Raw genomic sequence first — 21,598 nt, 5'->3', positions numbered from 1 at the left:
GGAAGATTTTCTATAACTATCATAGCCAGTTTGCTAGTTTACAAAAGTTCGCCGGGGATTAGAAACGGTGGAAGCTATGATAATTTTTCTAAAAGTCGCCTTACGCGGTTAAAAAAAACCTACTTTTTTTGTTTCTCTTCCAAAATGTAACACTTTGAAATGTGTTAGAAAAATTCTACAGTACGTTATTACAATTGAATTATTTACAGTTATTGTGACTCCGTTAACCAAAATGGCGAACCTTCTCCCGGGGGGCCGTTCAGCAGCTGAACACCCTTCCTCCTACGTCTTCCTCGTTAAAGCGGTAGCACCCCTCCCCCTCCTCCCCCTCGCCATCCTCCCCCTCCTCCAGCTGCAGACTCCCGAACGAGAACTTGCTGCGAGACAGCGGCGACGAGCCGGAGCGGTTCGAGTGGTTCGAGCGGACGGCGGCGGCGACGGCGGCCCGGTTCCCGTACATGAGCTGCTGGCTGTACGCGCTGCTGCTGCCGGTGTCCGACTCGGTGTCGCTCGTGTCGCTGCCGCTGCTCGTCGACCCGTCGATCATCTGCACCGGCTGGTTAAGGTTGTGGTTGTTCCGGTGCGGGACGCCGCCGTCGCCGCCGCCGCCGGGTTTCCCCTGGCGGCCGAACAGACGCTGCACCGTGTTGGAGCGCGGCTGACCCGGAACGATGAAGCCGCCGTGGTTGCCATTGGTGATGATCATCCGGCGCTCGGTGGGGGCCGAGCACGGGGCGGCGCCGTACAGCCCGGCGCCGTGCTGGCTGTGCGCCGGCGTGGACGTGAGCTGGCTGAGGATGAAGGGGTCGGTGTCGGAGCGGTTGCGCATGTTGTTGTTGTTGTACGGCTTGACGAGGTGCAGCGGCGTGCGGTTGGAGGCGATCGGGGAGTAGCTGCCGTAGTGGTTTGGCGGGTGGGATGGCGGCGGGGCGCTGGGGGTCTCGCCGGGGCGCTTGGTGAAATAATGCCCGCCGTCATCCCACCGAGGGGCCGAGCACGGCGGCGCGTGACCGTTGGTGGCGTCGGCGTAGCCGAGCGAGCCGGTGCGGTGGTGGAAGCTACCGATCACGGGGCTGGAGCACTGACTGCGCGTCCCGGTGACGGTCCCGGCGCCGAACGGCCGCCCGGCGACCGCGCCCCGCTTGTCTCGGCCCTGGAAGATCTCGTCCAGCAGCGTGCTGTGGAGTGGGAGGCGGCCCTGAAACGAGCCCCCGTTCGACGTCGCCTCGTCGTCCGTCAACTCGTGACTCGCGTTAAACTTGCCCGCGACGGCGTTCCTGTTACCCATCATGCCTTGCTGCTGCTGCCCTGCCGCGCCCTGCTGCATCAGCCCCTGGTGATTAGTGTGGTAGAACCCGTTTACAGACCCAAACAGACCAGGACTACCCCCGTTCCTATTGTTAGCACACGGCTCCTCCCCATGGCTGTCATTGCCGTGGCCCCGGTTGCCCCTGTTGCCCCCGTTGCCCTGGTTGCCCCGGTTGCCCCCCTTGGTGGCGTCACATTCGCTGTCTATGTCGCTGCAGTCTATGTAAGGGATGGAGGAGCTGCTGCCTCGGTTCGCCCTGCAGGATGGACCTGGGTTGAGGAGGTGCTGGTCCGGGTGGTTCTGTCGGGACGCGACGGCGTCGTGGAAGCCGTTGGTGGGCGGAGCCGCTGCCGGGGCGTCCTCGGTACCGTTGGCGTCGGCCTGCCGGGCGGCGTCCGGCTGGTCTGCAGACTGAACCGGCATGGCACTCTGCGGAGAGACGGGGAACTCAACAAGGTTCTACAGCTTTATACTCGGGGTGTACCGATACCAAGTTCTAACCTTTAGCTATTTGCCGATACCGAGTAACAATACAAGTTCTAACCTTTAGCTATTTGCCGATACCGAGTAACAATACAAGTACTAACCTTTAGCTACTTGCCGAGGCCGAGTACCGATACAAGTTCTAACCTTTACCTACTTGCCGATACCGAGTAACAATACAAGTTCTAACCTTTGGCTACTTGCCGATACCGAGTACCGATACAAGTTCTAACCTTTAGCTACTTGCCGATATCAAGTAACAATACGAGTACTAAGGTATAGCTGCTTGCCGATATCAAGTAACAATACGAGTACTAAGGTTTAGCTACTTGCCGATATCAAGTAACAATACGAGTACTAAGGTTTAGCTACTTGCCGATATCAAGCAACAATACGAGTACTAAGGTTTAGCTACTTGCCGATACTGAGTACCGATCTGGGAACTACCCTTTATCTACTGCCCATAAAAGTACGTATTCAACGCTATAAGTACTGGAACCGTACGTCTCAAAGTCGTGGTGTTTACCTCTTTTGGCACTTGCGATCTGAAGGAGGACGACTGAGGAGACGTGCTGCCGTGAGACAGAACCTTGCTGTGCTTCCTGAAAGAGGAGACAAAGCATTGAGCAAGTAATCCGATTACAGGGGCCGCCGGCGCCGGCGGACGCCGCTCACGCTCACCTCTCAAACGGAACTTTCTTGAACTCGGAGTCTTTCACATAGTCGATGATCTGCTTCTGGGTTCGACCGCTGGAAGGTGGAATCGGAGAGGAGACGTGGGTTAAAAAAACAAAAACGGGAGGCGGCGAGCAGGCCGACCCTTCCTCGCCCGGCGGCGCCTCGTCTCCCCTCACCTGAAGCGGAACGAGGACCCCCTGGTGAACAGGATGGGCTTGGGTTTGGGCTTGGGCTCCTCGAACAGGCGGAAGAAGGCGTGGTACTCCACGCAGATCTTCCAGAAGATCTTGCAGCAGTCCCGGCTGGCCATGGCGAACTCCAGCGTGTCGTGGTGGGCGCTCTGCTGCGGGAGGGCGGACGCAAGGCGTCAGGAGAACCCGGGGGTGGGGGAGGTTTGCGGGGCCCGAGAGAAAAAGACTCACCGCGGGGTCGGAGCGCAGCTTGATGAGGAAACGTTTGCGTTTGAAGCTCAGCTTGCGGATCTTGGACCAGTTGAACGCGTTAATTCTCGTGTAGCCCTGAAAAGAAGGAGGGAATCCATATTCATGCCACACCTCCTCACGGAGAGAAGCCAGAGAGTATTTCAGGAATCTACCGCTGATAAGTTTCTTTTAAAAAACTAGATTTCATGCTTGTGGACGTCTCTGGAAAGACTCACACTTAAGCTGAAGGAATGTGAAATATGTTGGAATAGAGTCGTGTTCCACGTCAAGGTTCAACCTCTTCAAGTGGAAACGGAAACCTTTTAGCAAGCATTCCACGGTACGAGCCACTGAAAAGGTAACTTTTTGAAAATGCCCAGGCTCGGTCTCCATGGAAACGGGAGGGGAAAACGCAATTTTTCTGAAACCTTTTTCGACAACGCTTCGTTCCCGTGGAAACGGGTGAGGGGGGGAGCGCAACCTTTATTTGACAACAATCCAACTCTGTTTCCATGGAAACGTGGGGGGGGGGGGATGCTCAGTCTACACAGAAAAGGTGAAAAAGGCGACTTTTTACATATTCCCCTGGAACTTGGTCGTTTTATTTTGACAGTCACCGTAATAACAGTTCAACATGATCGCCTGGCCACTAGAACGTCCGTGCTCTCATTACAAAAACTCCTGTTGCGTAAAGGAGAAACTTTTCTGAAACGCAAAAACAAGGTGTTTTTACTTGAATCATCATTTAAACGAGGTGTGAAGGCGAGGAGTTCACGTTCATGTTCCAATAGTTTCCGGACTTTTGAGCCCTGAATATAAGCGACACCCACCAATTTTAAAAAGAAAAAATGTATAAAAGAAAGTTCAGAGTTACATGATGCACCTGAACGCAACACCCACGTATTGGCGGCTTGTTAAGTGGTGAAAATCCATTAATTAGTGGCGTCAAGTGTGTGAAAAAAGCAGCGGACCTTACGGTATGCGTGAGGACTCCCACGTTCATGTTTTATAGTGTAGAATAAGATGGGGGTTTCACCTGAAGCACCAGCACGCCCGTGTGCGCCACCGCCAGGCTGAGCTTGGTGCCCTCGCGGTCCTTCGCCGGGTGCAGGCGGACGCCGTACATCTCCAGCCGCCGGGCGATCTCCAGCAGCTGGTAGTCCGACTCCGCCGGGGTCTGGCCGCTGAGGGTGGCAAACATCAAGAATAATTATTTGTTTTTTGAATGGGACTATTGTAATATTCTAAATATCTGTGGTAATGGGTTGGGAAGCTTTCATCAGCTATAAGCAATAATCGGCAAAAAGTTTCCGTTGAAGGCCCCCATTGCCCACAAGTGGAGGTTTCCTCTGAAGGTCTCAACACCGGGGCTCTAAAAATACTCGGCAGGATCGGATGGCGAAACAAATCTGCCTCAAAAGAAGTTTGTTTCCCCACAAAATGAAAATGGCTTCCGGTTTCCTGGATAAGCTGCTGAATTAGACACTTCCTTCCTGAAGGGGTGTGTGTGTGTGTGTGTGTGTGTGTGTGTGTGTGTGTGTGTGTGTGTGTGTGTGTGTGTGTGTGTGTGTGTGTGTGTGTGTGTGTGTGTGTGTGTGTGTGTGTGTGTGTGTGTGTGTGTGTGTGTGTGTGTGTGACAGAGACTTATGGGCGGGGTTTAATTGCGTAATAGCAGTTTCTTTGTAAATTGCGCATTTGAATGAACAGATAAATATCTCTATGTGCAAAGAGTGTGCGTGCGTGTGCGTGTGCGTGTGCGTGCCTGTCTATTTGTGCCTGTGTGTGTGTGCGCGCGCATCTGTATTTGTGAGTGTCTATTTGTGACTGTGTCTATTTGTGTGCATGTGTCTTTGCACTGTTTATTTGTCACTCCGTGTGTGTGTGTGTGTGTGTGTGTGTGTGTGTGTGTGTGTGTGTGTGTGTGTGTGTGTGTGTGTGTGTGTGTGTGTGTGTGTGTGTTTTGCGCTGCGTTAACTCACACATGCTTGCGGTGGCAGTCGGTGATCTTGTCCCGGATGGCGTCCTGGTCCGGCAGGTACTTGTTGTGGAGGAGGTGCTGCCAGCTCTGGGTCTCGTCGAAGTCGCCGATCTCGGCTACGGAGGGGGGGGGGGAGCGAGGGGTTAATATGAGCGAGTCGCGCCGCGAGGTCAAGACATCATTAAATAACCACGGAGAAGCTGTGGCTCCACAAAGCTGTCTCGGTCCTCTGATGCGTGCAGCTCCATCTGTTCAGCACCAGCTGCAATAACCCTTTCAGACTGTAACCGTACGGGCTCAGCACCGACGGTTACCATGGCAACCGTCTCCTGCTCCCAGGAGCTGAACCGACACCGTAAATCCAGCATCATGCTGGGAATGAAATCTGGACCTCGGGGCGGAGGAAACAATAGTGTGGAGGGGCCGGTGTCCTTTATATACGAGGTCTCTAATTTAAAGTCCAGTCGCGAGGGTGTGTGTGTGTGTGTGTGTGTGTGTGTGTGTGTGTGTGTGGTTTTATTACGCTGTTTTTGTAATAAAACCACACACACACACACACACACGTGTGCAGAGAAAAACATGCAATAAATATTAGGATTGGGAGGAAAGATCATTTTCAAAAAGTTGAGTTTTTCCTCAATTTTCACGGAAAAGCAGTCAAATATTTTTTTTCCGAATGTTGTGTTTTGCCCAACAGCAACGCACAAGTAAATGGCACGTTTCCAAAACAATTCCCTCTTCCCCCGTTTCCATGGAGATGAGGGCGGATCATTTTTGAAAAGTTGAGTTTCCCCCCCCCCGTTTCCATGGAGGCAGAGTTAGAGCTGTTTGAAAATAATAGTGTTTTCAGTGCCTCCGAGCACAGTTGTGTGAACAGACATGACAAACGTGACAAAACGTTTTGGCTTTCAGGTAAATATGTATAAAAGGGGCCTCAAATAAATGAGTAGAAAAAAAAGATAGAAAAAAGAAATGCTTCACTTTATTAACTGAAAATGCTTCACTCATTTAGTACTTTTTCTACTAATTGGATTATTTCCAAAGGAAAATCTGATTTGTCATTCGTTGCATTTTTTATTTCCTACAGTTTCATTCACAACCTGTTAAAAAACGCATGAACTCATTAACATACTGCTGTGAGTTGACGTTAAAGACAGATGACAGGCGACAGCTGGCGTGCGAGCGCCGTGCAGCGAAGAGGAGAAAGAAAAACCCCCACGGCCACATTATCATGAACATTCTGATTTCCATGTCGGCTACAGAGTAGATGTTTATCAACAACGTTTGAAGGATGCTTAAAGGAGGCTAAAATTAGAGGTACGACATCGAGTCCGATACTGCGCGAAGCTCAGAGCGCTGCTACATGCCAAAGAGTTCCAGGGCTCAAACATCAGTGATGCTACATGCTACATGCTAAAGAGTTCTGGGGCTCAAACATCAGTGATGCTACATGCCAAAGAGTTCCAGGGCTCAAACACCAGTGATGCTACATGCTACATGCCAAAGAGTTCCAGGGCTCAAACACCAGTGATGCTACATGCTAAAGAGTTCCAGAGCTCAAACACCAGTGATGCTACATGCTACATGCTAAAGAGTTCTGGGGCTCAAACATCAGTGATGCTACATGCTAAAGAGTTCCAGAGCTCAAACACCAGTGATGCTACATGCTAAAGAGCTTCATAGCTCAGAAACCAGTGACGCTACATGCTACATTATACATTCCAATATCAGGTCCGATACTGCGCGAAGCTCAAAGCGCTGCTACATGCTAAAGAGTTCCAGGGCTCAAACACCAGTGATGCTACATGCTACATGACCAAATGTTTTGTGTCTCACAAACCAGCGATGCTACAACTGCTAAAGTGTTTCATGGCTCACACGCAAGCGATGCTACATGCTACATGCTAAAGAGCTTCAGGGCTCAAACATCAGTGATGCTACATGCTAAAGAGTTCCAGGGCTCAAACACCAGTGATGCTACATGCTACATGATCAAATGTTTTGTGTCTCACAAACCAGCGATGCTACAACTGCTAAAATGTTTCATGGCTCACACGCAAGCGATGCTACATGCTACATGCTAAAGAGCTTCAGTGCTCAAACATCAGCGATGCTGCATGCTAAAGAGTTTCGTGGCTCAGAAACCAGTGACGCTACATGCTAAATTATACATTCCGATATCAGGTCCGATACTGCGCGAAGCTCAAAGCGATGCTACAAGCTAAAGAGTTTCGTGTCTCACAAACCAGCGATGCTACATGCTACATGCTAAAGAGTTTTTTTCAGATGCACTCACACTGGATGATGTGGGACACCATAAGAGCGGCGCTGGTGTCGTTACACATGAGGTGACCGCAGGCCAGGTCGCGTTTAATCTGCAGGGCGAACAGATACCTGGCGGGAGAAAGAGAAGAGGAGGAAGTCATCAGGTTGCTCGTCTTAAAAGCTGCTCCGTGAGCAGCAAAGTGTTTGTCAATATACTCCGGAAGGACGTCAAACTGAGGCCGCGTCGGCACAACAACGCTTCAAGTCAACATGTATTGTTTTTGTGTTTTCATTAAAGAAAGTTCCACGTTTACTCAACATTCTGAAGACCATGTCCGTTTATACCGAAACGGCAGAAACACTAAAAGTGATGTAGTTTTCATGTTGGGCCACTAGTGGGTGGATGTTTCCTCCCAATTCCCATGGAGACGGGGATGGAGTTTTCAACAAGTTGCTGCACTATTTTGAATTCACGATTTCAGTCCAACTCACTAAAATACATTCAAACTGGAATCTTTTAACCGGCAAGAGTAAATTCAGTGTAAACCTGCGGTTTTACATGTGAATTATACATTAAATGCTTGCAAAGTGAAAGAAAATCATACATATTTCACCAAGTTCAAACTGTTCTCTGTATATTCTATTTTATATTCAATTCTATGTCTAGTAGGCGACATTTATTTTTGAATTCATAAAAAAATGCACCAAAACTGGTGACTTCACTGCCAATGGCTTCTTCACATTTGACATAATTATTGCAAAAAGAAAAAGAAAAAATTCCAGCCATGTTTGGCAGAGGACCATTTTCTTTTTCTTTTTTTTTTTTTAAATAAAAGCCAAATCGCAGCTTGATTCGCCTACAAAGACGTCTTTATTCCATCTGCTGGTGTTCACATCACCAATCAAACACAGAAACACTGTGGGGGCGAACAAACAGCTTCCTGTTTGGCAAAAAAAATCTCTGCAATCCTCTCAATTTCAAACCGACGGAAAGAAATGACGCGACCGGATCCTTTTAAATAAAAGTCGTCTGGTTCAATGAAGCCTATTTGTGGTACTTCGGAGTTCTTGTAAGGAGAAGTGAGTCTCTGCAAAGCAGCCACACCATAACAAACACACACACTTCCTGTTTGTCTCCAGTTCCAACAGCTGAGAGAAGCAGTGCACCATGGGAAAATGTCAAAAGCCATTATCAGCTTTTGAAATGAACCGATTCTTTCACAATTTCCATCCCAAATCAGATGTTTGACGCCCAGGCAGGTGGATAAGAATCTGACCCGGAGGAACGAAGAGCCGGGAAAACATTTCGTCATCAGGAAAACCAGGAATGAGTGAAAACACTGCGGCCAGACAGAGAAGCAGCTGCGATATTTGGACGTACCGAGTCAGCTCCTCCATGAGCTGCGTGTGGTCGGGGGGGAAGAACTTCACCACGAAGCGAAGGATGGTGTTTTTAGGTCCTGGACGGGGAGAAAGGAGGGGATGTGGTCAAGAAGAAAGAGCGGCGGAGGGGTAAATCCATGGAGGCGAGGGTTTGGGGGAGGAAAGACGCCCGGGAGCTACTTACGTCTGATCTGCTTCAGTCCCGGCTTCAGAAGATCCAACCACACCTGGAGGAGGAGGAGGAGGAGGAGAATTCACATTACAACATCCACTTTACAAAATCCTCCCAAAACATGCAAAAGCCACTTTATTCTGAATAATGTTTCTTTCTCTGGAATATCTGATGAGGCAGAGCGACATGTTTCCAATCCACACAGATCAAAGGAAGAGGGAGTTCCTCTGTTACACCAGTCTAAACACAACCTGCACACATGTGATTCAAACTAAAATTAAACCACCAGGGCAGAAAGAGGAACTGATCGAAGTGTGATTCGTCGCCAGCTTAACTCTTTAATGGACGATAAAAAAATCGACCCACGAGGCACGAGACATGAATTTGTCATAATGGCATTCATTTAATAAGAACTTGCATGGGTACTTGGTATCGGCAAGTAGCTAATTGTAAGTCATTGCATCGGTAACTGGCATCAGCTAGTAGCTAAAGGTTACTACTTGTATCGGTACTTGGTATCAGCAAGAAGCTAAAGGCTACCACTTGTATCGGTAATTGGTATCAGCAAGAAGCTAAAGGCTACTACTTGTATCGGTAATTGGTATCAGCAAGTAGCTAAAGGTTACTACTTGTACTGGTAATTGGTATCAGCAAGTAGCTAAAGGTTACTACTTGTACTGGTAATTGGTATCAGCAAGTAGCTAAAGGTTACTACTTGTACTGGTAATTGGTATCAGCAAGTAGCTAAAGGTTACTACTTGTATCGGTACTTGGTATCAGGAAGAAGCTAAAGGCTACTACTTGTATCGGTACTGGGTATCAGCAAGAAGCTAAAGGCTACTACTTGTATCGGTACTTGGTATCAGCAAGAAGCTAAAGGCTACTACTTGTATCGGTACTGGGTATCAGCAAGAAGCTAAAGGCTACTACTTGTATCGGTAATTGGTATCAGCAAGTAGCTAAAGGCTACTACTTGTACTGGTAATTGGTATCAGCAAGTAGCTAAAGGTTACTACTTGTATCGGTACTTGGTATCAGGAAGAAGCTAAAGGCTACTATTTGTATCGGTACTGGGTATCAGCAAGAAGCTAAAGGCTACTACTTGTATCGGTACTTGGTATCAGCAAGAAGCTAAAGGCTACTACTTGTATCGGTAATTGGTATCAGCAAGTAGCTAAAGGTTACTACTTGTACTGGTAATTGGTATCAGCAAGTAGCTAAAGGTTACTACTTGTACTGGTAATTGGTATCAGCAAGTAGCTAAAGGTTACTACTTGTACTGGTAATTGGTATCAGCAAGTAGCTAAAGGTTACTACTTGTACTGGTAATTGGTATCAGCAAGTAGCTAAAGGTTACTACTTGTATCGGTACTTGGTATCGGCAAGCAGCTAAAGGTTACTACTTGTATTGGTAATTGGTATCGGAAAGTAGCAAAAGGTTACTGCTTTGTATCGGTACTTGGTATCAGCAAGTAGCTAAAGGTTACTACTTGCATTGGTACTTGATATTGGCGACTAGTGAAAGGTTACTACTTGTATCGGTACTTGGTATCAGCTAGTAGCTAAAGGCGAGTACTCGGATCTGTACTTGATTCCAGCGACTAGCTGAAGGTTTTATTTGTGCTTGAAACCGGCAAGTCGCTAAAGGTTGGTATTCGTATTGGTCCTCAATATAGTCAGAAAAATAACCAGCAGAAGGACGTCATTTCTGTAGTTTGAGGTGTAGTTGCGTCATACCGTCATCTTGCGGTGGTCCTGGTACTCCAGTCCAAAGTAATCCCCCTCCGTCAGGTTGAGGTGAACACATACCAGGTCAAACAGCACTTTGCCAGGCGCTCGTTGCTGAGGAGGAGAAAAAAAAAGCAAAAAACTGATGAGATTAAAACTGGAGGCGGCGGGAAGAGGGATGCTGAGGCCACCGTGTCGCATCTCATCAGCTAATAGAGGTTTGTTGTTTTTTTTATAGCGAGGAAGGAAGGAATTCGCCACGAGGAGCGTCGGCCATGTTTGAACGATAACCGCTCCACCTGTTCCCTTTGCGTCTTCACCACAAACGGGGGTCGAAATAGACCCAGACGTGGAGCCGAACCCAAAATTAGCCCAGAATAATTTCCTCCGGAGAGGTTCAGGCTAAATCTGCAGGGCTGTAAAGCCCCAGCGTGCTATTATAGAGTCTGATGAGGCTGGGAGTTAATGTGCAGCTACCAAGGCACTCGCATAACTTCACGCTCCACTTAAAGACTAAATATACGCCTCGGATTAGAGAAGACGTGTGATCGCGCGCGTGTGTGTGTGTGTGTACAGTAAACAAGTACAAATCTGTCGATTTATTCAATCATCACAGGACACGGGTATAAAAAAAAAACCCCCACAAAAATAAATTCAATCGCCATTTAAAGGATCCTTATTTCTACAAATCAGGTAGATTTCCATCTGCTGCCTGTATGTCTGAAGGCTTTACACACAGGAGGGGATTCATCAAGCCTGTTACCATCTGGCTAGTGTGTGTGTGTGTGTGTGTGTGTGTGTGTGTGTGTGTGTGTGTGTGTGTGTGTGTGTGTGTGTGTGTGTGTGTGTGTGTGTGTGTGTGTGTGTGTGTGTGTGTGTGTGTGTGTGTGTGTGTGTGTGTGTGTGTGAGAAAGGAGACAAAGAAGTAGAGAACACAGGACAGAATAGACCCATCTTGCTCCAGCCCCGCCCTCCCCTTCATTTCCTTTTCAAACACATTAGTCTCACCCACTTTACCGATTGTCCTGAAAGCATTAGTGTTCAAGGCCCCGAGTCGTATTTGCACAAGTTTCCCCTTTTTCAAACGTGCTCCATTCACGAAGAAACCCTGCAGGGGAATGTGCAGCAACAACTTCTGTAACACAAGATCTGCGGACCGAAACAAAAGTGGGAAGAAATGCAGGTCTTTTTTTGTTGTTGTTGTTTGTTTTTTAAATCACATGACCCAAAAATGGGGACACCAAAAAAAAAGAGAAGTAAACCGATCTTTCGCACACAAGCAGGAGAGCTGGAGGACTGAGGGAGAAAGATCGAGAAAAGTGCAAGGAAGTGCGTGAGTGACACTGAATTCCGAAGTAAGTTTTGGATAAAAGTAATTCCCCTCCTCTGAGAGCTAAAAACAGCCGGCGTACACGAAAGAAAACGACTGGCCAACAAAGTAAGGAGTAAACCAGCAACTGAGCCAAGAAACAAAGCAACAATCCAGAGCAGTACCTGACCGACCGACCAAGCAACCATATAAATAACCTGGCAACCAACCAACCAAGTAATCAGCCAGTCAACCAAACAACCATAGAAGCAAACTGACCAACCAAGTAATCAGCCAGTCAACCAACCGTAGAAGCAACCGACAATCCAAAGTAAGCAACCAATCAACAAACCAACCATCGTAACCGACCGACCGAGCCAACGGACCACAGCAGTAACCAGGCAACCAGCCGACCACAGATGCAACCAACTTACCAATGAAGAAGCCAACCAATGAAGCAACAGACAAACTTCGTGAAGAAACCCTACAAGGGGGATGTTGACCAACTGCGTCTGCAAGAACAGACTTGAAGACCCAAAACAAAAGTGGGAAGAAATGCGGGATTTTCTTAAATGGCACGAGCCAAAAAGTACAGACGGAGCTCGTTTCCACGGCAAAAACAGAACCGAACGTGTGAAGTGACACTGAATTCCAAGGAAGCTGAAGACTCCTGGGATCACCGAGGTCTAACCTCACATCGCTTCGGAGGAACGCAACTCGCTGGAATGTCGATGGGACATTGAAACGTTAACCCCCGGTTAGAACAACACAGGTGTCAAGAAAGGAAGGCGTGTCGGGGGTCGCCTCGCACCGAACCCCCAACCCTTGATAGACTCTGGAGGTTTCTGTCCAAACAGCCGGCCGCCAGTTACCGAGACCAAAACACGAGATGGAAGCTGAACTTGAGCTGTGATGAAGAGGTGAGAGCTGAAGGAAGCAGGATCCCAAACCTCACACTTTTTTTCTTTTTTTAAAGCAAAACCTCTAAAAACAACACACAGTAGCCAACTTCACTAAATCTGGGCAGCAGAGAGCTGCAGACTTGAAAGCGGTGGGTGGGGGAGCCTTGAGCACACATGTCATCATTTTAAAGTGTGGAAACGCTTCCTGAAGTCACCCTCCAGTATAAAAGCTTATCAAGCATGTCTGTGGTTACTGCCTGTCTGAAGAACGACTCGCGTCTTGTCCAGAGTCTGAAAAGACGAGAACCTCGCCGACGTCGTTTCTGTAAAGGCCTCAAGGAATTCATTATCTTGTTTACATTCTCTGACAGCGAGTCTGTTTACATGAAAACAAAGAGATTTGTGTTGTTATCACACCGTGGTGGCAAATAGGATTAACAGAGAGACAGAGAGAGAGACAGAGACAGAGAGACAGAGAGACAGAGAGACAGAGAGAGAGACTGAGAGAGACTGAGAGACTGAGAGAGAGAGAGAGACAGAGACAGAGACAGAGACAGAGAGAGAGAGAGAGAGAGAGAGAGAGAGAGAGAGAGCCAATAAGTCAATGATGAAATTAAATAATGAACCAACAAACAGATGAACAAACAAATCCACGAAACAACAAATGAGCCAAACAAATCGGTGAACCAATGAACAAACAAACCAGTGAATCAGCAATGAACGAATGAATGAACAAAGAAACAAAACAACCTGGCAAATAAACAAAAGAACCAACAAAAAAGCAAACCAAAATAAAATTTGAAAAAATGAACCAATGAACAAATTCGCAACATTTGAGCCGATGACCCAATAAAACCAACAAACTCCCCAAAAAATAAAAACAAACCAACAAACTGACAAACAAACCAATGAATCATCAAATGAATGAACGAACAAACAAACGAACCAAACAATAAACTCACAAAAATGCAAAACAAAAAACGGACCCAACAAACAAACAAAGAAACCAATGAATCAATGAGCCAAAAAAACAAACAAACAAACAAAAGATTATAGTGACTTTATATGATATTCAAAGGAAAACTGTGTCTTTATGTTGGTTGAAGACATCGACAATAAACAACTTGATGATGTTAAACCGCTGAATCTCATATAACCAATACTCATCGACCCTCTATTCATAAAAATGACGATTCTCTCATCGCCGCCACTCGATGAATGAGCCAAACTGAGAGGCTCCATCGTGAGGAAGCTTGGAAACGGTCGGTTCCCAGGATGTTGGCGGGGCCACGGACAGGAAGTGGCTCGGGGCCCGAGGGGTCAAGCGCCACGTACAAGTGGCTTTTGTTCCGAATCAAACGGGAGCATTCCGATGAGAAGATTCACTGATAACGAGTCGGCGTTTCCTGCTCCTTTCTCGGACTCGAAAACGCAAACTTGCAAAAAAGTATAAAAAGGTCCAAGGTCGCGTCGCTCAAAGGGTCCAGTTTCACACAGCTGTCCTCCCGGGCCTCACACCGACACGGCGCGCCGCTTTTAGGATAATTAGAAGGTCTCGGTTAACTAGTCTGTCAAGTGAACCCCCCCCCCCCCCCCCCCCCGGAATAAAAAGGAGTCAAAACAAAATAAGCAACAATGCGTCTGATTGGTTTGTTGTTGTTTTTTTCTCCATGAAGGGAAAGTCACAGGAAAAGAGTTGATAAAAGTGTGTTTGCAGCTGCGGTTTTCTCTCTCCGTTTACCTTACATAAAAATGACTCGGGCTCAAATTATAGAGGTGGACCTTGTGTGTCATCGCTCGGTATAAAAATATCCACGCCGGTCGAGTGCGGTGGATCTCGCCGTTTCTGCTTCCAATTACCGACGACGGAACAAGATGGTGTCCGCGAGAACAACCGACACGGGAACGCAAAAAAAAAAAACTCCGTAGCGATTTGTGGGTCCGTCAACACACCCAGGCCACTGAAAATGCAACTTTTCGAAACTCTCTCTGGTCTGATAGATGATTTCCTCCTTTTCGCATTGACACAGCAAATTGAAAATGAGGTCCGTTTCCATGGAGACATTGAGTATTTTTCAAAAAACCACTGCATTTTCTCAGTTTTCCACAGAGTCGTAATGTTTTCAAAACAGTAGCCCCCCCGTTTCCATTGAGAGTCAGAGGGTTTTCAAAAAGTTGCCTTTTCTCTCATTTCCATGGAAACAGAGACTGAGCATTTTCAAAGACCTGCGTCTCCCCCCGTTTCCATGGAGACAGTCAGAGTATTTTCAACAAATTGAGTTTTCTGTGGGTTCCACGGAATCGTAACATTTTCAAAAAGTAACCCCCTGTTTCCATTGAGACAGTCGGAGCATTTTCAAAAAGTTGTATTTCCCCCTTTTGCATGGAGACAGAGCATTTTAAAAATTGTGTTTTCTCCCTTTTTAATGGAGTTGGAACATTTTCAAAAAGTACTCCCCCCCGCCCTGTTTCCATTGTGACAGTCGGAGCATTTTCAAAAAGTTGCCTTTTTCACCGTTTCCATGGAAACAAGAGTCCAAGCGTTTTCAAAAAGTTGCGCTCGCCCCACTGCCACGCAGATGGGAGTCGGACCATTTTCGAAAACTTCCTCCTTGGGAGTGGTTTTTCAGTCCATCAGATCACCGCTGTAACATTTAACGCTGCTCTTTCACGTATTTTTACTCGGGCTGTGAGAAGTTTTATTTGTGAATTTCTGAAATGACACAGGTCGACAAAAACGTGCCGAGCTCTCCGGAAATAAAAAAAATAAAAAAATTGTCACACTAAAAGATAAACGTGAAACAAATGAAAAACTCTCGTAGCCAATTGGTGTGAATTGCGGCGACGGAAACCAGATGAGTGAGATTGACGATAAGAGCGCTCCGCAGGGGGAAAGAGAAAATACCATTTTTTTCAAAAACATCTCTGAGATATTGGTTTCTGCCTGAACGCCAGCTGGGAGAGATGAGAGGAGCACAATCCTGCCGAAGGGGGACGAGGGAATAACCCGAACATGAACAGACTTCTTTAAAGCCGTTAATCAAAATGAGCTTTTTCTTTTCTTTTAATATCTATATTTTATGGTCAACCCTTATCGTGAAACTGGCGCGGCTTCATACCAGAGAGCGTGTCGTGTCCTGCTGCTACACTGAGTGTCAGCGGACCGAAAACCCACTGAGAGGAGGCGGATCGAGTTACAGAGAAACTAAAAAAAAAAGAAAAAGCGCCAGTTATATGTTTATTCAGGATATTGGGAGATGAGATAAGAGTCGTGTCAGTAGATCAGGACGGACGGCTTCATCCGACCCTTCCTGCTGAGACCCGACGCAACTTGAGGGACTTAAAATGTCAAATAAATTCAAAACAACGCCTTTGTTACTGTGGCGCAGCTTGAAATGTGCTTTAGATGCGCTACTTTTTAAAACTGCCGCGCATCCCCGAGGAACTGAAGGCCATTATGCCCTCTTCATTCAATTTTACGTAAATAATCCAGATCAATATGAAAGACTTGGTTCGTGAATGCAACAATGTTTGGGGACAATGAAAACGCAACTTTTTGAAAAAAATAAATAAAAGTAAGTTTTTTCTAAATGCTCGAAATTCATCTGAGTGGAAACGGGGGGAACAGGACAACTTCATGAAAATGCTGCGACACAGTTTCTGTGGAAGCCGGGGGACAACACAACTTTTTGAAAACTCCACAACGTCCGCAGTAAATACTTGTTCTTGCACATGCTCAGTAGATGGGCCGTGGCAACAATGGCGGCCATTAACAACGTCCTCCTTGTCGACGATTGCAGTGCACGTTTTGTGCGCGCGTGTTCCGTGGTTTCCATGGAAACGGGCATTATGTCTGAATTGAAAAGAAATGTTGTGCTCTCATTAGATATTTAGACAATAGATTGTCGAGCAGTGGAACAAGATGCACTTTCTCTGACAATCTCTTTCATAAATAGGGGGGGAAAAAAAGGAATCAAAACTACGAACATCATGCGTGGCTTTTAGCTGCACTTATAGTAGTTTTAAGAACAGAGTAATCGGCGATCGGCTCTGCTGTTGTGCATAAAGGGATTTTAAACTGCAGCTTTACAAGGAGATCGTAAAAAAATTAATAAATAAACTGTTTTAGTGTCTGAGCTGCAGGTATGTACCGTTTCATTTCCTCTTGTTAGGGAAAGAAAAAAAAAAAAGGAAAAAGTCCAAAAAGTCTCCAAACAAACAGCCGGACAGCTGGGAGAGTCTCCTCCCTCCTCCGCCGTCCACCAATCACATCGCCCCGCTCAGATTATATTAAACGGCTTAACCTACTGGAGAGGCGCCGGAGCCTGGACACACACACACACACACACACACACACACACACACACACACACACACACACACACACACACACACACACACACACACACACACACACACACACACACACACACACACACACACACACACACACACACACACACACACACACACACACACACACACACACACACACACACACACGATCTGTGGAATAGGTGGTGTGTTGGCCTGGCAGCAAAGCACTGTGGGAAATCACCCCGATGGGGTGGGTGGTGGTGATGAGGATGTTACAGCTCGCAGCACACAATAGGCAGACAATTAAAGACCCCGGCGGAGGGGGAATACATGCAACCATTCAAAAAAAAAAAAAAAAAAAGCAATTAGCGCCCCGTGTAGTGTGGCGATGGCTTCGTTGGTACGACGCCTCGTGAAATAATGAGGGGCTGTAAATCTGGAAACAGCAACACTTTGTCTCCCAAAAGTGCCCGAAGCTCCGCTGGGGAAAAAAGGTCGATAAAAAAAAAAAAAATGAAAATGTTACACGAGCGTTTAAGTGTCGCACGGCGCCGCAAGACGGATTCGACACCCGACTACTGTGGAAGCGGCAGTGACGACAAATCAACACCTGCCACAGGCAAAAAACCACAAAACACAAACATAAAATGACATTAAAGCCACGACGCAAAGGCAAAAAGCTAAGACACCAATGCAAACGCGACACCGCAAATGCAAAAGATGTAAAAGCTGCATTAAAAATACGAATCCCTACAGCATAAATGCAAAAGCGACGGTGTAAATCCCAAAGCTGCAAAAACTACAATACAAAACAATAAAGCTACCACATGAATGTTAAAGCTGCATGACAAATACAAAAGCTACAACATTCATTCTGCAGCTACAATGTGAAAGGAGAAGCGACAACACACTAACAAAAACGACAGTGTAAATTGTGAAATTGACAATATTAATACAAAAGCTGCAGTGTAAATTACAAAAGCTTCAACTCAAATGCAAAAGCTGCAACGGTAATGCAGAACGACAACACACAAGCTACAAAAGAAATAAACAAAAACTACTACAAAATACACTACAAATATAAACACTGCAACACAAATACACAAGCTACACTACAAATACAAAAGCTGCAACACAAATACACAAGCTACACTACAAATACAAAAGCTACACTACAAATACAAAAGCTGCAACACAAATACACAAACTACACTACAATTACAAAAGCTGCAACACAAATACAAAAGCAACAACCCAAATACACAAGCTACACTACAAATACAAAAGCTGCAACACAAATACAAAAGCAACAACCCAAATACACAAGCTACACTACAAATACACAAGCTGCAATACAAATACACAAGCTACACTACAAATACACAAGCTGCAATACAAATACACAAGCTACACTACAAATACAAAAGCTGCAACACAAATACACAAGCTACACTACAAATATAAAAACTGCAACGTAAATAAAAAATGCTACAATGTCATTGCAAAAGTTTAGTTGTGTGTCTTTTGCTTTCAGTCTGACTGATGTCGGCGTCACAGAGAAATAAAAAGAAATACAAAGATATCCGCCAGTAATCCCCGAGGTCGCCGCTAAAGGCTAATCCTGCGCACACTTCCACGGAGCCGTAATGTAAACACCAGCCGGATTAAGAAGCAGAGCAACGAGGGCAGTGGTACACTTCCTGCGGCCGCGCGTCGCCTCCCAAGATCAAATCAATAGCTACGACAACAAAAACTTTGACTCCTCTTGTTGGAAACAACAACAACAAAACAACGTGGTGAAAGTCACAGTGGGTTTAAAGACTTGAGGCTCGTCGCCCCGGGTAACCTCACAGCAACGACGCTCCATCCGGATGTGTGTGTGTGTGTGTGTGTGTGTGTGTGTGTGTGTGTGTGTGTGTGTGTGTGTGGCGTTTCAACTTCCTGTTTCCACGGAGATGGAGCCAGCACGTTTTCAAAAAGTTGCGTTTTACCCCGTTTCCGTAGACAGAGCAGTTTGAAAAAGTTGCATTGTCGTGGAAACGGGCTCCCCCGAGTCTTGACGTGTCAGCCTAGATAGCCTTAATGAGAGCGCCCCCCCGCCCCCCCCCCCCGGTAAGTGTGAACCACAGATCTTATTAAATAGTTAAAGGCTATTAAAGGGCCCGTCTCAATCTCTGTCCTCAGAGTGTGGACATTTGTGCGTGTGTGTGTGAGGATCTCTTTCAATAAGTGTTTTCTAATCTCTCTCCTCGCTCCCTCCTCCTCCCCCGGTTGGATGTTTTCCAGAAGCCCTAACCCCCCCCCCCCCGCTGTGTCCCGGGTCTCCAGCCATTGGTTTCGCAGAGGAATGCAGCCTGGGAGGAGACGCGGCTCTCACCTCCCGCCACCGTCCTGTTTTCTCTCTCCACCTTCAAGCGTTTCAGCTTCGGCTTTCGGCGTTTCCACGGAAACGGACACTTGTTTGTGTCCCCCCCCCCCCCCCCCCAAAAAAAAAACGTCAACTCAAAACTCGGGACCGTAAAGTCTCACGCCCACGTTTCACTCCGCAGACGGCACCGGCGACCTCTCCAATTCCGTTTTGTCAAATACGGGGCAGAAAGTACCGAGTCGACTTCTTTACCGAGGAACAATTAGCTCCACGCGCTATAATTTAGTCGAAGTGTAAAAGTAAAAATGTGCCCCCTGTGGGGGGGGAGAGAGGGGGGGGTTCAGACCCGCCATAAAGACTGTGGATGGGGAGCGTGCGGCAGGTCTGAATCTGCTTTCATGTCACTATTTTCAGCCATGTGGCTTCAATAATCTCTCTTTCTGGCGCGGTGGAGCCTCTGCAGCAGTGGCTGGGCCTCACGCCTCACATGGGAAAGACCCCCGGTTGGAGTTCCCGTGCAGGCTTCAGCTTCTGCTCACACACCAACAAGGAGACTCGAACTCGAGCCCACTGCTCCACTGCATGTTGATCGACTCCTCGTTTTAACGAAGGGAAGGCGTCGGTTCAGTTTTATTCCGAGTCGACTTGACGAAAAGGAGGCGTCGCTTGACCAGAACTTCAAAGCGTCAGAGCTGAGCTGATCAAAAGAACAACGCAGACAGAAAAGCTACAACATTAATGGCTAACGCTGCAACACAAATGCAATAGCTACAAAACAAAACGTAAACACGACAATGCGAAATAAAAGTTTCCCTAAATCGAAGTTATAATGTGCAAATGAAAGCGACAAGACAGATAGAAAAGCTACAACATGAATGCAAAAGCTACAATATAAAATCAAAGCTACAACACAAAACAAAAGCGATAAGACAGATAGAAAAGCTACAACATGAATACCAAAGCTGAAACACATAAAAAAATAAATAAACACTTCAACATGAAAAAAAACCAAAAGCTACAATATGAACACAAAGGCTACCACACAAATATAAAAGTGACAGCGCAAAACAAAAGCTACAAGATGAGTGCAAAAGCTACAATATAAAATCAAAGCTACAAAACAAAAGCGACAAATAGACAAATAGAAAAGCTACAACATGAATGCTGAAAGCTGAAACGCATAAAAAACAAAAAAATGAGAAAGCTTCCTACCAAAGCTACAACACAACACAAAAGCTACAACACAACACAAAAGCTACAACGCAAAACAAAAGCTACAATGCAAAATAAAAGCTACAATGCAAAACAAAAGCTACAATGCAAAACAAAAAAAAACTACAAGACAAATAGAGAACCTACAACAATGCTGAAAACATAATAAAAACATAATAAAAAAAAAAAATGCAAAAGCTTCAACATAAAGCTACATACCAAAGCTACAACACAACACAAAAACTATGACATAAACATCAAAGCTACAACGCAACATAAAAGCTACAAGACAAATACAATAATACACATTGAAACACAGAAGTAAGACTGGAAACTGGAAGTCGGGGTATTATTGTCGGTTATTTGGCATCGAAAGGCCACGACTCCGATCAAACTGAGAATATGATTAACCAGTAAAAAGACCGGATCAGTTTGACAAAACAACAGCGAGAATGGACCTGGGAGCCACAAACTCCTGCCTGAGGGTTGTGGGTTTGGAGCCGGGGTTCCGTCGTTCCCCTGAACGAGGCCCAGCTCCCCCACCGCTCCTCGAGCAGCGCAGAGGAAAAGTCTCGTTCCGAGGTCTCCGACCACAGGAACGAGCCGGTGAGTGCCAGCCGTTACATAATCCGGCACGCTTCCTCTGAGCCAGGCACACTGCATCCACACGCTGCTGCAGCCGGGGGCTGAGGGGGGAAAACTTCGGAACAGCCGTCAACGTATATCGGATTAGAATCCCAGCAAAACGACTGATCTGTGTGAACGATCTGGAGGTAAACGCACGCTTTCAAAAAAGTCAGTTTCCACAAAAATTTACTGAAATGACCATTTTCAAAAAGTTACGTTTCCCCGTTTCCGTGGAGACGAAGCAAAAGTTGCATCCCCCAACATCCATGGGACTAGTGTTTCAGAAAAATTGTGCTTCCCTTGTTTCCATGGAGCCCAAGCACTCCCTCCCCCCCGTAACAGCATTTTCAAAAAGTTGCATTTCCCCCTCGTTTTAATAGAGAGGGAGCATTTTCAAAACACTGCGATTTCCCCATTTTCGCGGAAACGAGTGTTTTCAAAATGT

General features: G+C 46.5%; 1 protein-coding gene across 4 annotated transcripts in view; it reads right to left on the bottom strand.

The window, feature by feature from the left end:
- The window catches only part of LOC308147554 (FERM, ARHGEF and pleckstrin domain-containing protein 1-like), a 44,402-nt gene that overhangs the window by 11,701 nt on the left and 11,103 nt on the right, over positions 1-21,598 (bottom strand). For 3 of the 4 annotated variants that reach the window (XM_080519768.1, XM_080519770.1, XM_080519769.1), the window contains exons 3-13: positions 10,428-10,532; positions 8,703-8,745; positions 8,517-8,595; positions 7,167-7,264; positions 4,872-4,986; positions 3,929-4,076; positions 2,893-2,988; positions 2,647-2,813; positions 2,474-2,542; positions 2,319-2,394; positions 1,579-1,738 (exon numbers count right to left, since the gene is read on the bottom strand). In XM_080519768.1, the coding sequence (XP_080375894.1) occupies positions 1,579-1,738; positions 2,319-2,394; positions 2,474-2,542; positions 2,647-2,813; positions 2,893-2,988; positions 3,929-4,076; positions 4,872-4,986; positions 7,167-7,264; positions 8,517-8,595; positions 8,703-8,745; positions 10,428-10,532 (1,156 nt within the window). The remainder of the gene's footprint in view (positions 1-1,578; positions 1,739-2,318; positions 2,395-2,473; positions 2,543-2,646; positions 2,814-2,892; positions 2,989-3,928; positions 4,077-4,871; positions 4,987-7,166; positions 7,265-8,516; positions 8,596-8,702; positions 8,746-10,427; positions 10,533-21,598) is intronic. The other variant, XM_080519771.1, reaches the window with a different exon arrangement.

The sequence above is a fragment of the Blennius ocellaris genome, assembly GCF_963422515.1.
Source record: "Blennius ocellaris genome assembly, chromosome: 24".
In the NCBI taxonomy this organism is placed as follows: Eukaryota; Metazoa; Chordata; class Actinopteri; order Blenniiformes; family Blenniidae; genus Blennius; species Blennius ocellaris.
Note: the sequence above shows the minus strand (reverse complement) of the source record. Positions and strands in the feature narration are given on the sequence as shown.